The following is a 13,439-nucleotide window of genomic DNA, read 5'->3' as shown; positions in this document are numbered from 1 at the left end:
CATGTGGAATTATGTGGAAAACATAATTGCTTTCCCTAAAGACATAAATGTCTGCCATCATAATGGACTTTTCCGAGCCCTTCCTGACCCATCTGCAAAACTATAATGCACAGTCCTGAGAGTTTCTGCTGAGGGTTCCAGAGGAGGTTGGACATCTATTTAGAGATATGGGACCTGACAATCTCATCTGAAGTGAACGAAGACAATTGTTGCTATTTTCAGCAATTTTAACTAAAAGGGAGGAAACAGTACCAAAAAAAAAAAAAGTAACAAAAAGGCTAAAAATATATAATCCTTCCTTCAATACTGTATGTTATAAATAAACCAAGGACAATAGCTCGGTACTTAAGATCTAGCATTTGACAGGGACTCTGTAACTATTGGTAATAATTCTACTGATGAAACTATCTCTGTTAATGTCTTCTTTCTGGCTAAACTTTAGATATGTAGATATTAGGCTAATGCTAATAAAACTTTCAGTTAGCTCTAGGGGAAAAGGATTATGACAGAGCAATGGAAAATCTACCCAGGGGAAGGTTAATTTGATTGATGTGCCCTTCTGGCTTTGGCACTTAATTGCTCTATTAAGAGTTACGTCTTGCAAGTAGCAGTTTGGAAGCTGTCTCCTAGATTTAAGGTACTCCTGAGTTTCCCTCCAGCTCCGAAAGTTGGTAAAGGCTTATGTCTTAATTACCATTGGGTTTTGTTTAATGCTTTCCTTTCAGGTAGATTTTTTTTTTTTTTTTTTGCGGTACACGGGCCTCTCACTGCTGTGGCCTCTCCCGCTGCGGAGCACAGGCTCCAGACGCGCAGGCTCAGCGGCCATGGCTCACGGGCCCAGCCGCTCCGCAGCATGTGGGATCTTCCCGGACCGGGGCACGAACCCGTGTCCCCTGCATCTGCAGGCGGACTCTAAAGCACTGCGCCACCAGGGAAGCCCCAGATAGCTCTTTTTATTTCATAAAATCCTTGTGCAGTTTTAAAACTTTTACCTTTCAAATTTTCAATCAATCATACTATAAAAATGGAGGAAATAATTTCTAAACGGCACCTGTAGGGATTTTTTTAATATTTTATTTATTTATTTATTTTTGGCTGAGTTGGGTCTTAGTTGCATTGCACAGGCTCCAGAGCACGTGGGCTCTGTAGTTGCGGCACCTGGGCTCTCTAGCTGTGGCCCACGGGCTCAGTAGTTGCTGTGCGCGGGTTTAGTTGCCCCGCAGCATATGGGATCTGAGTTCCCAGACCAAGGATCGAACTTCAGTCCCCTGCACTGGAAGGTGATTCTTAACCACTGGACCACCAGGGAAGTCCCTGTAGGGAAATTTATTAAAATGTTAACATAACCCCAGGACTGAACCATTATAATCACCTCCTACTGGCCTCTCTGCCACCAGCCTTCGCTCCTTTGACCCAACCTACAACGTCCCTGCCTTATAGAAGATTTGGCTTAGAGCATCTTCCGTATCTGATCTTGGTCTCCCGATCCCACTTCCTTCCTCCCCTTTTTCCTTCCAGCATACCCCACGTTCTGGGCATGTCAGCCTGGCAGTTCTCCGAATTCTCTATTCTGTATCTCCATGCCTTTTCACAGGTGGACCCACTACCCAGAATGACTTGTCCCCCGGCATGTCATCCCCTTGTTTGTTTCTATTCAACGTTTCAAGATACAGCTCAAATGTCACCTTCTCTGGGCAGATGACCTCCCCAGGGAAAGCTGACCCCTTTTGTGCCCTCAATGTCTGGTCTAGTGCCTGTTAAACAGATGGCAGAGGTTATTTTCAATGGCTGCTTTCTGTACTAGACTCTGCTAACGCCTCTTTCTGGGTAAATACAGGCTCTGTGTATCGGTCATCTTTCCAGCATTTATCAAAGTGCCGGGCATACTGTACAGACGTAATTAGTGTTCATTGAATTGACTTGAATGACATAGTGGCAAATCTGAGTGTATTTGGAGACTCATTTTATTGGCGATCATGGAATAAGTTCCAAGAAAGCATTGTCATATAAACTACACTTATAAATCATGCAAACTCCGAACGAATCACATCTGTGGCACAGTGATCCTAGTCCCCTTATTATTGGGAGAAGGAGGTATGAGAAAGATTTCATTCTGTTATTTTTACAGTCTTCTTTGATGTACTTCTTGTACAATAGCCATGGTTCCCTAAAGATTCTGTGATCTTTTGAGCTGTTTGAAAGCACATTCAATGAAAACAGAAGACTAACCACATGTGTGAAGTAAAATACAATTTACTTTGTTAGTTTTCATCCAATTAATTTTTTAAAGGTATACCACCATCCCCAACCTTTAAAATGTTCAAAGAATTTTGACGTGACCAATTTTGGAGCTTTAATGAAATGGATTCCCCCTCTACCTATCTGACAGTCCAAAATAATAACTGCCTATACATAAATACCTCACCCTTTAATCTAAGGCCTTCAATTCCTTAATGTCTGCAATTATGCTGATAGCTTAAAATTTTTATAAGTATAATGACTTTTACAGAAAAGTCCTCTGAGATACATACTGAAAAATTTCTCAGTGTCTTTATAAGTATATTAAATGGAGTTAATTCATTTCATTACTCCGTCTGTAATAGAAACCTGATTCCCAGAATGGAATGTCTTTTTCAAAGTATGCTGTTTGTTCCCAGGCTGAAGAAAAGCCTTTAAAAAAGAATAGCATAAGGTGTAAACTTCCGGTTATAAAATAAATAAGTACTAAGGTTGTAATGTACAACATGGTGACTATAGTTAGCACTGCTTTATGATATATAGGAAAATTAAGAGAATAAATCCTGAGTTCTCATCATAAGAAGAAAAATTTTTCCTTTTTTCTTTCCTTTTACTGTATCTATCTACATGAGAAGATGGATTTTAGCTGTACCTAATGTGGTGGTAGGTTAATTATTTCTCAATCAAACTGGAAAAAAATAGCATATCACAAAATGTCCATTTTTATTTAAATACTTGTTAATAGATATTCTCTAATCAATTATATGGAGTTATTTATGAAGAAAAATGTTAACTATATTAATTAAGGTTTAAATATTAGAGGCTGACTTAAAATGGAAAATGACATGTAAAAATGGTTTGTATGCATAGATAAATTAGAAAAAGACCTTTGATTATATTTTTCATTTTTAGTTGATCTTTGATTATTTTTGTTTAAAACTATCAAATTATAGTTTTAAGTTTATAATTTAAATTTTATACTTATATTAACTGTATATTTAATTATATATAATTATGCTTTTTAAAATCTACCATTCCACACAATAAAGTGACAACAGTCTGTTTACAGCTGTGGAACGTTGGATTGTTACAGACTTCCAGATATGGAATTAGGAAGTTAATGGGTCCAAACATATTTTGAATTCCTGATGCATATTTCTGAATTGCTTCTGAAAGGGTGACACCACTTTATAGTATCACTGGTAATGCATGAAAATATAAATTAAAAATCTGCTTTTTCCAGGAATAAACAATATTACTTTGTAAAAAAAGTTTGCTAATTTAGTAGATATTTGGTGCATTATTTTCATCTACATTGTTTGCTTTCTAACAGAGTTCAACATTTTCCTGTAAATTTAATAATTGGATTTTGTGTGTGTGAATCATTTGGTTCTGATTTTTGGCTGTTTGTCTATTGAAATCTTAGTGTTTTTCTCATTATTATTATGAGCTATGTGTTATATGCATACATATATAATATCTTTAATCTTCTATATTTGCTGTTTTCTCACTCTGTTGATTGTCTTTTAAAAGTTGTTTAGTTTGTTTACATGTTATTTTGAAAAGCAGAACTACTTAAATTTGTCATTTATATGTAGTTATACCTGCTGACCTTTTCCTCAGTAATTGTTTTCTGAAACTTCTAGGAAGTCCTCTCTCATGACGTCCCCCAAATTGATAAATACGCAATTCCATTATTTTCTGGGTTTTCTAATATTTAAGTTTTTATATAAATTTTTGCCATGTGATTATGATGAGACTTGGTGTCATTTTCTTCTTGTTTCCTGTGTGGGTGTTTATTGAGCTTCCTGGATCTATGGATTCATCATTGTTCATCAATTTGGAAAATGTCCAGCCATTATCTCTTCAAATGTTTTTTCTGCCTGCTCCCTTCCTTTGGGGGGTCCAATTACAAACACATTGTCCAATTGAAGTTGTCCCATAGTTTACTGATGCTTTGTTCATTTTTTTAAAAAATTTTCTTTGCCCTGGGTGTTTCATTTGAATAGTTTCTATTGCTATGCTTTCAAATTCACTAATCTTTTCTTCTGTGATATCTACTTTGCCATTATACCCATGGAGTGTATTTTTCATCTCACACATTGTAGTTTCCTTCTCGAGTAGTTCAATGTAGGTCTTTTTCTTTTCTTTCTAATATCCATGTCTCTTTTAACTTATTGAACATACGGAATATAGTTATGACAATTGTTTGTTGTCCTTGTCTGCTAATTCTAACACCTGTGTTAGTTCTGTGTCTGTTTCAATTGATGTTTCTCCTCACTGCATGTTGTGTTTTCTTCCTTTTTTTGCATGCCTCATAATTTTTTTTTATTGCATGTCTCAGACATTGTGAAATTTACCTTGTTGGGTGCTGGCTGTTTTTGTTTTCCTTTAGACATGCTTGAGTTTTGCTCTGGAATGTGGTTAGGTTACTTGGAAACAGTTTCATCTTCCATGTCTTGCTGTTAAGATGTTAGGTGGGATTGGAGCAGTGGTCAGTCAGGGGCAATTATTCCCCACTTCTGAGGCAAGATCTTTCCATGAATTCTACCCAGTCATGAGACTTTCATCTCGCTGGTGACATGAGTGAGATGAAAGCCTCATGATTGGATAGAATTTCATTCCTGGCGAATACAGATATTGTTCGCTCTGATCCTTTCAGATGACTCTTTCCTCAGCTTGAGATAGCTTCCTCACAAGCAAGTGCTGACCATTACCTGAGGCGGACCCTCTGCATATCTTCAGAGCCCTCTCTGAGGTTTTTTCTTCTTCATACTCTGACCCACAATCTCCAGCCACCTTGTCCTCCCTGGACTCTTAGCTCCATTTCTTCAACTCTGAGGGTCCATTGTGTTCTGCCTGGGTTTCCTCTTCTTGGGCTGCAGCCAGGAGACTCTCCCAAGGCAGTAAACCGGGAGAACCATGGGGCTCACCTCGTTTATGTCATGTCTTTCTAGGATCACTGGCAGCTTAGTTGCCTGATGTACAGTGTCTTGAAAACCATTGTTTCATATATTTTGTCCTCGTTTTGGTTGTTTCCAGTGAGAGTGTAAAAATGGTACCTGTTACTCCATTCAGTTCAGAACTATAATTTCTTTAGGTATCTGGAACCCCTTCTTTCATATGGGTTGAAGTGCGTATCTATTTTGATTTTTTTTTTACTCCATCCAAATTATTTACCCCAACATTAATTAGTGAAAATTTTCTTCCCTGATTGTTGTTGATATTTACATTGCACTATTTTAAACATGCACTTAAATTGGGGTTTATTTCTGGATCACCTCTTGGGTACTGGGGATCTATTTGTCTAATTTTGCCCCAGAGCTATGCTCTTTTACTGACAGGTGCTTTGTCATATATTTTTAATATGTGATAATGCTAATCTTCCCTATTATACTTTTCCATTAAGTGTTCCTCTGAGAATTTTTAATTTTATTCTGTTATTCTTTTATATCCGTTTAAGAGGCATTTTGTCAAATTTAAAAAACCATTCTGGGATTTTTCTTAAGACTGAATTAAATATGGAAATCAACTTGAGGATGGCCTACAGAAATTTCATATAATATTTGTCTTCCTATCCAGGAGCATAATATAGCTATCAATCTTCACCACTCATTCAAATTTTTCATTTTAATTTTCTAAAGGTTTTTATAGTTTCTTCACAAAGATCTTGTGAATATAAGTTTTCTCTCAGGTACTTCTGTGTATGTGTTTGCTATTGGAAATTGACCTTTATTTTTTTTAATTTTTTTAGAACATGTTGAGGGTAGGAGTTTATTAATTAATTAATTTATTTTTGCTGTGTTGGGTCTTCGTTTCTGTGTGAGGGCTTTCTCTAGTTGTGGCAAGCGGGGGCCACTCTTCATTGCGGTGCACGGGCCTCCCACTATCGTGGCCTCTCTTGTTGCGGAGCAGAGGCTCCAGACGCGCAGGCTCAGCAGTTGTGGCTCACGGACCCAGTTGCTCTGCAGCATGTGGGATCTTCCCAGACCAGGGCTCGAACCAATGTCCCCTGCATTAGCAGGCAGATTCTCAACCACTGCGCCACCAGGGAAGCCCGGAAATTGACCTTTATTTTGTCAATTTGTTTTGCTACAATTACAGATAAAATGTTCTTGACGCCACATGTGTGCCTGTGCGTCTGTGTGTATATACTTGCACTGATCTGGCTTCCCATATTCCATACTATATCCAGTTGTTTTTAGAACTGAACCCTTGACTTTTCTAGGTATATAATCATGTCACTAGGAAATAATGGTATTTTTGTCACTTTATTTACAATACTTAAATAATTCCATAAAATGGGTCGTGAAACTGGCTACAACATAGAGTTACACAAGAAATATTAGTCTGGATCCCAAATTGAACTGAAAATAATTTGAAATCTTCATAGAATCCTTTTAAAAATACCAAAGGAAGAATCCAAATGTAACACAAAACAAAAGGTTTTTATTTTTTCTATTTACTTCTTGTCTATCTAATATCATCTCACACAGGGAACTGCTCTTCAATTTATCCCCAAAACTCCTCTCTCTGCCCCACATTCTTCTTCAAATCCAGCTCACACAGAGCCAAGTCCTTCCCCCACCAGCACCACCCAAAGTTTCCTGGATTTTCGGATAACCCTATTAATTCCACTTTGCTGGCTTTCTTGGTTCTCTACATCACCATTACCCTAACCAACAAAAAAAATCTTTCCAGTGGCAAATATTCAATGGAATTTAAGTTAGGATGGGCCTGGGGCAGGGGCAGGAGGTGGATTCAGGCTACCCACACCTACCGTTTAGTGTACTTATCAAACAGATGACTTTGAATGCTTCTCATTAGCTAAGAAACTATAAACATTTTAAAGTCCCGTGGTTCTCTAAAATAATTTTGAAAACATTATTTTTTATTACATGTTATAATATATGGAAGAGTTAATGAACCAATTTTTATATGATTGTACATAATTTTCAAATTTAAAAAGTTTGAAAACTGCTGCTCCACAGAAGGTACCTGGAGGTATAGCTGAATGCACTCCGGGGTCAGGAAAATGCTCTGGTGCCATCTGCTGGTTCCTGAAATTATACCAGTTGATTTCCAAACCACTTCTTTCAACTCCCAGCTCCCTACCAATGGCTTTCAAAATAACCAGAAAAATCATTGCAATTTTGGGTGGCAAGACCACAGTGCTCAACCTCATAATAATGTAGATTACTTTGTTTGGGACACAACATGAAGAAACAAATTCTTAACTTCTCAGTCATTGAACTAGTCATGTATTTGTTGGCCCTTGACTAAAATGTAGATTTCACATGCTGCATTTACAGTGCTAATTAGGTACATCTTACTTGGTTTGTCATCAATAGATACATTTTCAAGGAGACAGTATGCCATCAGTTGTAATATATGATGCAAATAATCTGCTAAAAATACAATTTTGAATTTTCTGAATGATTTACTTTTATTATAGTTAGAATAATTCTAAGTTATTCCTGTAACAATGCTACTCTTACTTGCATTCTGATACATATTTCCTGAACAGGAAGGAGATACAGATAGAGCTTACACACATTTACATTCATTCATTCATTTGTTCAGCTCATAAATATTTATTGTCAACCATACACCATGCACTTTACTGTGTAGCATGGATTCAGCCATAAACTTGAGGAAGCCCTGTCTTCAACACCATCCTTGGACCAGCATAAGGTCTGAACATGGATATCACAAATACATAAGAAATAATTTTTTTTTTAATGTGGAAGCCTGTCCCTCAAAAACTGCCACTTAGGTCTGCACATCCTATAACTCTGAATCTCCAGTCTCTGATTTTTGTATTTAAATTTCAGGGAAACAGGTCTCTTAACCTGCGTCCTCAAATAAAAGAAAAAAGCCTGTTTGAATGTTCTGGTTTGTGGATTGTACTGTTTCTGGACACTGCTTCAGAGTAGGGGGAAGATTTGAATCTGGAAGTGCTTAGATAAGAGAAAGGATAAATTGATGAACTTGTCACAATCTTCCTTTCAGACTGCATGTACACATTAGATTTTTGCATAGTAAAGTATTATTCCTAAGTAGTTCCAAACATGTAGTTTCTTGTTTCCTTTTTTTTTTGCGGTAAGCGGGCCTCTCACTGCTGTGGCCTCTCCTGTTGCGGAGCACAGGCTCCGGACGCGCAGGCTCAGCGGCCATGGCTCATGGGCCCAGCCGCTCCGCATCATGTGGGATCTTCCCAGACCAGGGTACGAATCTCTGTCCCCTGCATCGGCAGGTGGACTCTCAACCACTGCGCCACCAGGGAAACCCATCTTGTTTCCTTTTGTTTTCCAATTTATGGTTCTGGAGGTACTCAGGAATTACTGTACTACATGTTCTCAAAAATTGGATGTGGTAGCTGAGGATCCTTTAACCACATTAAACAATTCATAGGACTCTTACATTTAAAAATAGGTAGATATAGATATAACATGAATGAAGGGTGATACTGATTCTTTACACTGGCAACTAGAAGGACATGGATTAATAAACTTGTGAATAATTTTTTATGAAAATATTTTATTGAAATAAGGTTATAAAATTTTCCAAAAAATTTAAAAAAAACTTTAACTTAATTTAATTTTATTTAAAACGTTCTCATTATAATCTGTACTTTTGCGTTCTTGAAGATAATTCTCTTGAAAAATAATGTATTTATTTTTACATAATTTATATTTTATGAAAATATATTCAAATTTTGTACACTTTGAATGTAATTAAATTTTATTTTTAAATCTCTTTTATCATTTTTGCCAATAGAACACAAATAATACAAGTCTGGATTAAACAACATAATTGGTAATTTTGCTGAAATGAAGGCAAAATTTTATGGGCTAAATATATAGGATATGTATTAGCTCTACATATCTTTATTACTCATCCACAATCATCAGCCAATCAATATTGTACCCAGACAGTTACAATGGTAATTAAATGCTGCCATCTTTTGTATTTCGCTGTCTTTCGGCAGTATGAAAACATTTTCATGTTATCATTATAATTGTTTACTTGTCAAAATTGGAGGTTATAAAAAAAAATTGGAGGTTATAACATATCCGAGGTAACAGTGTGTGAGGTTGATTTATAACTCTTAAGTATTTAGACTGACAGGTGTGTGCCCCTCTGTATCCTTGCCCTGGCTCCAATATCATAGGGGCAGGCTCCATGCCAGCCTATATGGAGACAGTATTCTAGTGAGGGGATACGAGAAATAAATAGATATGCAAACAAATCAGATCATTTCAGGTAGCTGTAAGTGACATGAGGAAAATACAAGCATGGTGTATTTGATGGGCAGAAATTTGCCCTCTTGTGATTGGAGTAAATGTCAAGATCAACCCTAGCTGAGATATCTCCACTTTATCAAGAATTGTCACTCAGGTCTTAGCATAAATGTTCCCTCCTCAGAGGGTACTTCTCCAACCACTCAGACTAATGATGCCCTCCCTCTGTGACCCCTATCATATGGCTTTGTATTATTGTCATCAGACCCCTTATTACATTGCCTGATGGTTTTCCGATTTATCTGTTTGCCTTTTATCTGTGTCTTCCTGGTGGGATGTAAGCTCCACAAGAGTAGAGAACTTACCTGTCTTGTTCACCACCATATGCCTAGCCTGGTATAAAGTACACATGGAATGAATCAAAGTAGCCGTGCTCTGGATTAAAGGGGAGTGGAGTGAGGAAGGGCTTTTTAAAAGTCCTTTATAAAAATCCTTTTAAAAAGAACTCATTCATTCAAATCACTTATGAATTTGCTTTTTGGGGGTAGAGTCCTTGCTATGAAGAGTGATTGAAATAAGGAGTAGAATCATCACTCTGCCATATGACATCCCTCATAAGATGTAAGAATGCATGGTTAAAATACCGTCTCTGAAAACAATGTTTACACTTGCATCAAGAAATATGTATCACGGGCTTCCCTGGTGGCGCAGTGGTTGAGAGTTCGCCTGCCGATGCAGGGGACGCGGGTTCGTGCCCTGGTCCGGGAAGATCCCACATGCCGCGGAACGGCTGGGCCCGTGAGCCATGGCCGCTGACCATGTGCGTCCGGAGCCTGTGCTCTGCAATGGGAGAAGCCACAAGAGGCCCGCGTACCGCAAAAAAAGAAAAAAAAGAAAAAAAAAGAAATATGTATCACTACGGCTAAAATTTTGGATTTAATGAATGTAAAATGGCACAAGGCATTAAAAGGATTATAAGATAGGAGGAATTGCAGAGCTACAGATGATCTATAACCAATATTTTAAATTCAAATAACAACTGAGAAAGGACACTTGCTCTGGTCCTCGGCTGAATAATCAAACCAGGAGACAGGCTTATAATCACAAAAACTGAGGTGGTAATAATCAGAAAACAATTAGGAATATATCAAAAGAATTCTTTTTAAATTCTGGAGAAATTAGATGAGAATTCTAGAGAAATTCTGGAGAAAAAGATGCAACTCAAGATCACAGCATATTTTTTTAAATCAAAGCTTTTTGAAATGAATATTACGTTTATGGATCTCTGACTTGTTCTTTTTACTTTGCTAGTTTACTTCTTTTTAAAAATATATACTTATTTATTTTTGGCTGTGTTGGGTCTTTGTCGCTGTGCGTGGGCTTCTCATTGCGGTGGCTTCTCTTGTTGCAGAGCACGGGCTCTAGGCATGCGGGCTTCAGTAGTTGTGGAACGTGGGCTCAGAAGTTGTGGCTCGTGGGCTCTAGAGCGCAGGCTCAGTAGTTGTGACGCACGGGCTCATTTGCTCCGTGGCACACGGGATCTTCCCTGACCAGGGCTCGGGCCCGTGTCCCCTGCATTGGCAGGCGGATTCTTAACCACTGTGCCACCAGGGAAGCCCTGCTAGTTTGCTTCTAAAGTAAAATTCACACGGTACCATCCACCATTGGAACTGACATAAAAATGGTTGAACCAAATACTTGCGGTAACTTTCCATTTATTTTCACTTTGATGAAGCTTTTAAAAATATGAGGATTTTTTTTTTAGGCAAAAAACCAAATATGTCTTTGTGGATAAAAATAGGCCTGATTTTCATTTCTCACTACTTTCACTTCTCCCCAAACTGACTGCTTTTGTAAAGAAAAAAAAAATTCCTTTGAGAGATCTGTTGTTAAGGATGAAAAAGATACCACCAGAACTTGAAAAACCACACTACAAGGCAATCAACACCCCATGCAAAAGGAGATTATTAACTCTGTAGAAATAACTGAAAAGATTTTTTTGGTTGTTTTAGTTGCTGTTAAAGCAAAGCACAACAGAAGATTGTGTTCACAAAAGGGAGAGATCGGCACGGAGTATAGAAGTGAGCCCCCCAAACTGTAACTCTGTTTCCAACAGTCTCCAGGGAGGAATACTGACACCCTGGCATCGAAGAGCTCCACATCCTAAGAGAAACGAATGCATCCAAAAAAGATAGGTGGGATATCCAATTTCACTCCTGTGTCCTGTGCAGCTTCTTGGAGAGGCCAGTTCACTCCACTTGGGCACATACTGCTGCTTTGGGAACAGATTGTTGTATATCCATATGGGACACTCGTCAGGAACACCAATCTATAGTGACACCAAGAAGACCAATGGTTATCTGAGGCCGGCAGTGGGGTGGGCATCACAGCAAAGGGGCAAGAGGGAACTTTTTAGGGGCGATGGAAACTTTCTATGTCTTGAATGGGGAGATAGTGTTACCTGCTTATTCTTTTGTTAAAACTCATCGAATTGCTAAACTGAAGTGTGTGATTTCATTTGTAAATTACTTCTCACCAGGCTTAGTTTAAACAACCAACCAACAAACAAAAAACAATGTGTGGCCTCCAAGAATGCAAAGTGGAGGAAGGGATGGCCCCCAAGCCCCTAGACGGGTGTGTCCAGAATGTGCGGAGCGGCTCGCACCGCGATCAGTAGCTCATCGCCTGAAATTCGTAGCTTCTTTTCGTTTTATAGAGGAGGTAAGAAACAGAGAGATGAGAATTCGGTGTAGCTCACACCGCCCAAAGGCGTTAGCGTGGGTATACGAACCCGGGCTGTGACATCACTGCGCGATGCTGCTGGTACCTAGTAAAAACGGACCACTAGCTCCCAGCTGGCGGACCGCAGATCCTGAGCCTGAAGTCCCGCGCGGCGGAGGGGCGGGGCTTCACTGCCTGGGGGCGGAGTCGCCTTTTTTTCATTCCGGCAAGCTTGTACCTCTTCACTTGCCGTAGTGCCTGAAACCGGAAGTTCGCCCGAGGAGTGGTCCACATTTCCGGGCGAGAGCTGGACTTTTTGGTACCACGTGGGAGCTGCTGAGAAGATTCGTGGGGCTCTGAGTCCTGCCCCAAGTCGAGCTCCGGGTGAGCAGGAGCTGTGGGTCGGAGTGGTATACAGGGGAACGTAAGGTGCCCGCGGGTTTTCGAGTCTCCGCGGAGTCGGGGTTGAGAAACGTTCGGCGCGGCCCCCGGGGCTGTAATTAGCTGTTAACGCTGTTGCTTTAGTGTTTGCACCTCCGGCGTCCGCGAGTCCCTGGGCAGCAGGTGATGTGCCCGCGACCGCGTTGAGTACGGAGGAAAGTTGCTTGTACGTGAGACATTTGCTGCTTACTGTTAAGCCACCTTCTTAATTTTGTAGAGGCTTCTCACGGGGTTATGTTTCTTAGCCTGTGTGTTTAGAAATCCGCTGGCCTGAAAGATGACGTCCTTAGCTCAGCAGCTCCAACGACTCGCCCTCCCTCAAAGTGATCCCAGCCTCTTATCTAGAGATGAAGTTGCCTCTTTGTTGTTTGACCCCAAGGAAGCGGCCACCATCGACAGGGACACCGCCTTTGCCATTGGTGAGCTACCCTTTAACTTAGGAAAGCTCTGGGAAGCGTGTGTTTCCAGAATGTTGGTGTATTTTCTTGTTTTCTTTTCTGACCCGGTTTCTAACTTGCTAACCTCATTTACGTTGTTAAGGGGAAAGAGAATAACAAAAAGCCATGCGCTAAATGCGTGAAATGTATATAGGCAGCGGCATCTGAATGTCACAGGTGATAAACAAGGTTGGGGGGTCGTCTAAGCTGTAGAAAGGAGGAACAGTCAAAAGGGGCGGGAGGCTGTGGCTGGAGGGTTGGGGAGGAGCCTTCCTAGGACTGGCCTAATTATTGCATTGAAATTGTATTGTATTGAAAAAAGAAAAAAGGCCCCCTGCCAGAAGGTACTTTCTGTTCT

At 39.5% G+C, this 13,439-nt stretch overlaps 1 protein-coding gene across 2 annotated transcripts in view; it reads left to right on the top strand.

Annotated features, from left to right (window-relative positions):
- Positions 1–12,550: 12,550 nt before the first annotated feature.
- HEATR1 (HEAT repeat containing 1) overlaps positions 12,551–13,439 on the top strand; it is a 47,890-nt gene continuing 47,001 nt past the window's right edge. The window contains exons 1-2 of one of the 2 annotated variants that reach the window (XM_060127097.1): positions 12,551–12,587; positions 12,890–13,063. In XM_060127097.1, the coding sequence (XP_059983080.1) occupies positions 12,922–13,063 (142 nt within the window). In that variant the 5' untranslated portion in view covers positions 12,551–12,587; positions 12,890–12,921. Of the gene's footprint in view, positions 12,588–12,889; positions 13,064–13,439 lie in introns of those variants that run through there. The other variant, XM_060127095.1, reaches the window with a different exon arrangement.

The sequence above is a fragment of the Lagenorhynchus albirostris genome, chromosome 16 (assembly GCF_949774975.1).
Source record: "Lagenorhynchus albirostris chromosome 16, mLagAlb1.1, whole genome shotgun sequence".
Lineage (NCBI taxonomy): Eukaryota > Metazoa > Chordata > Mammalia > Artiodactyla > Delphinidae > Lagenorhynchus > Lagenorhynchus albirostris.
This window is presented reverse-complemented; position numbering and strand designations above follow the sequence as displayed.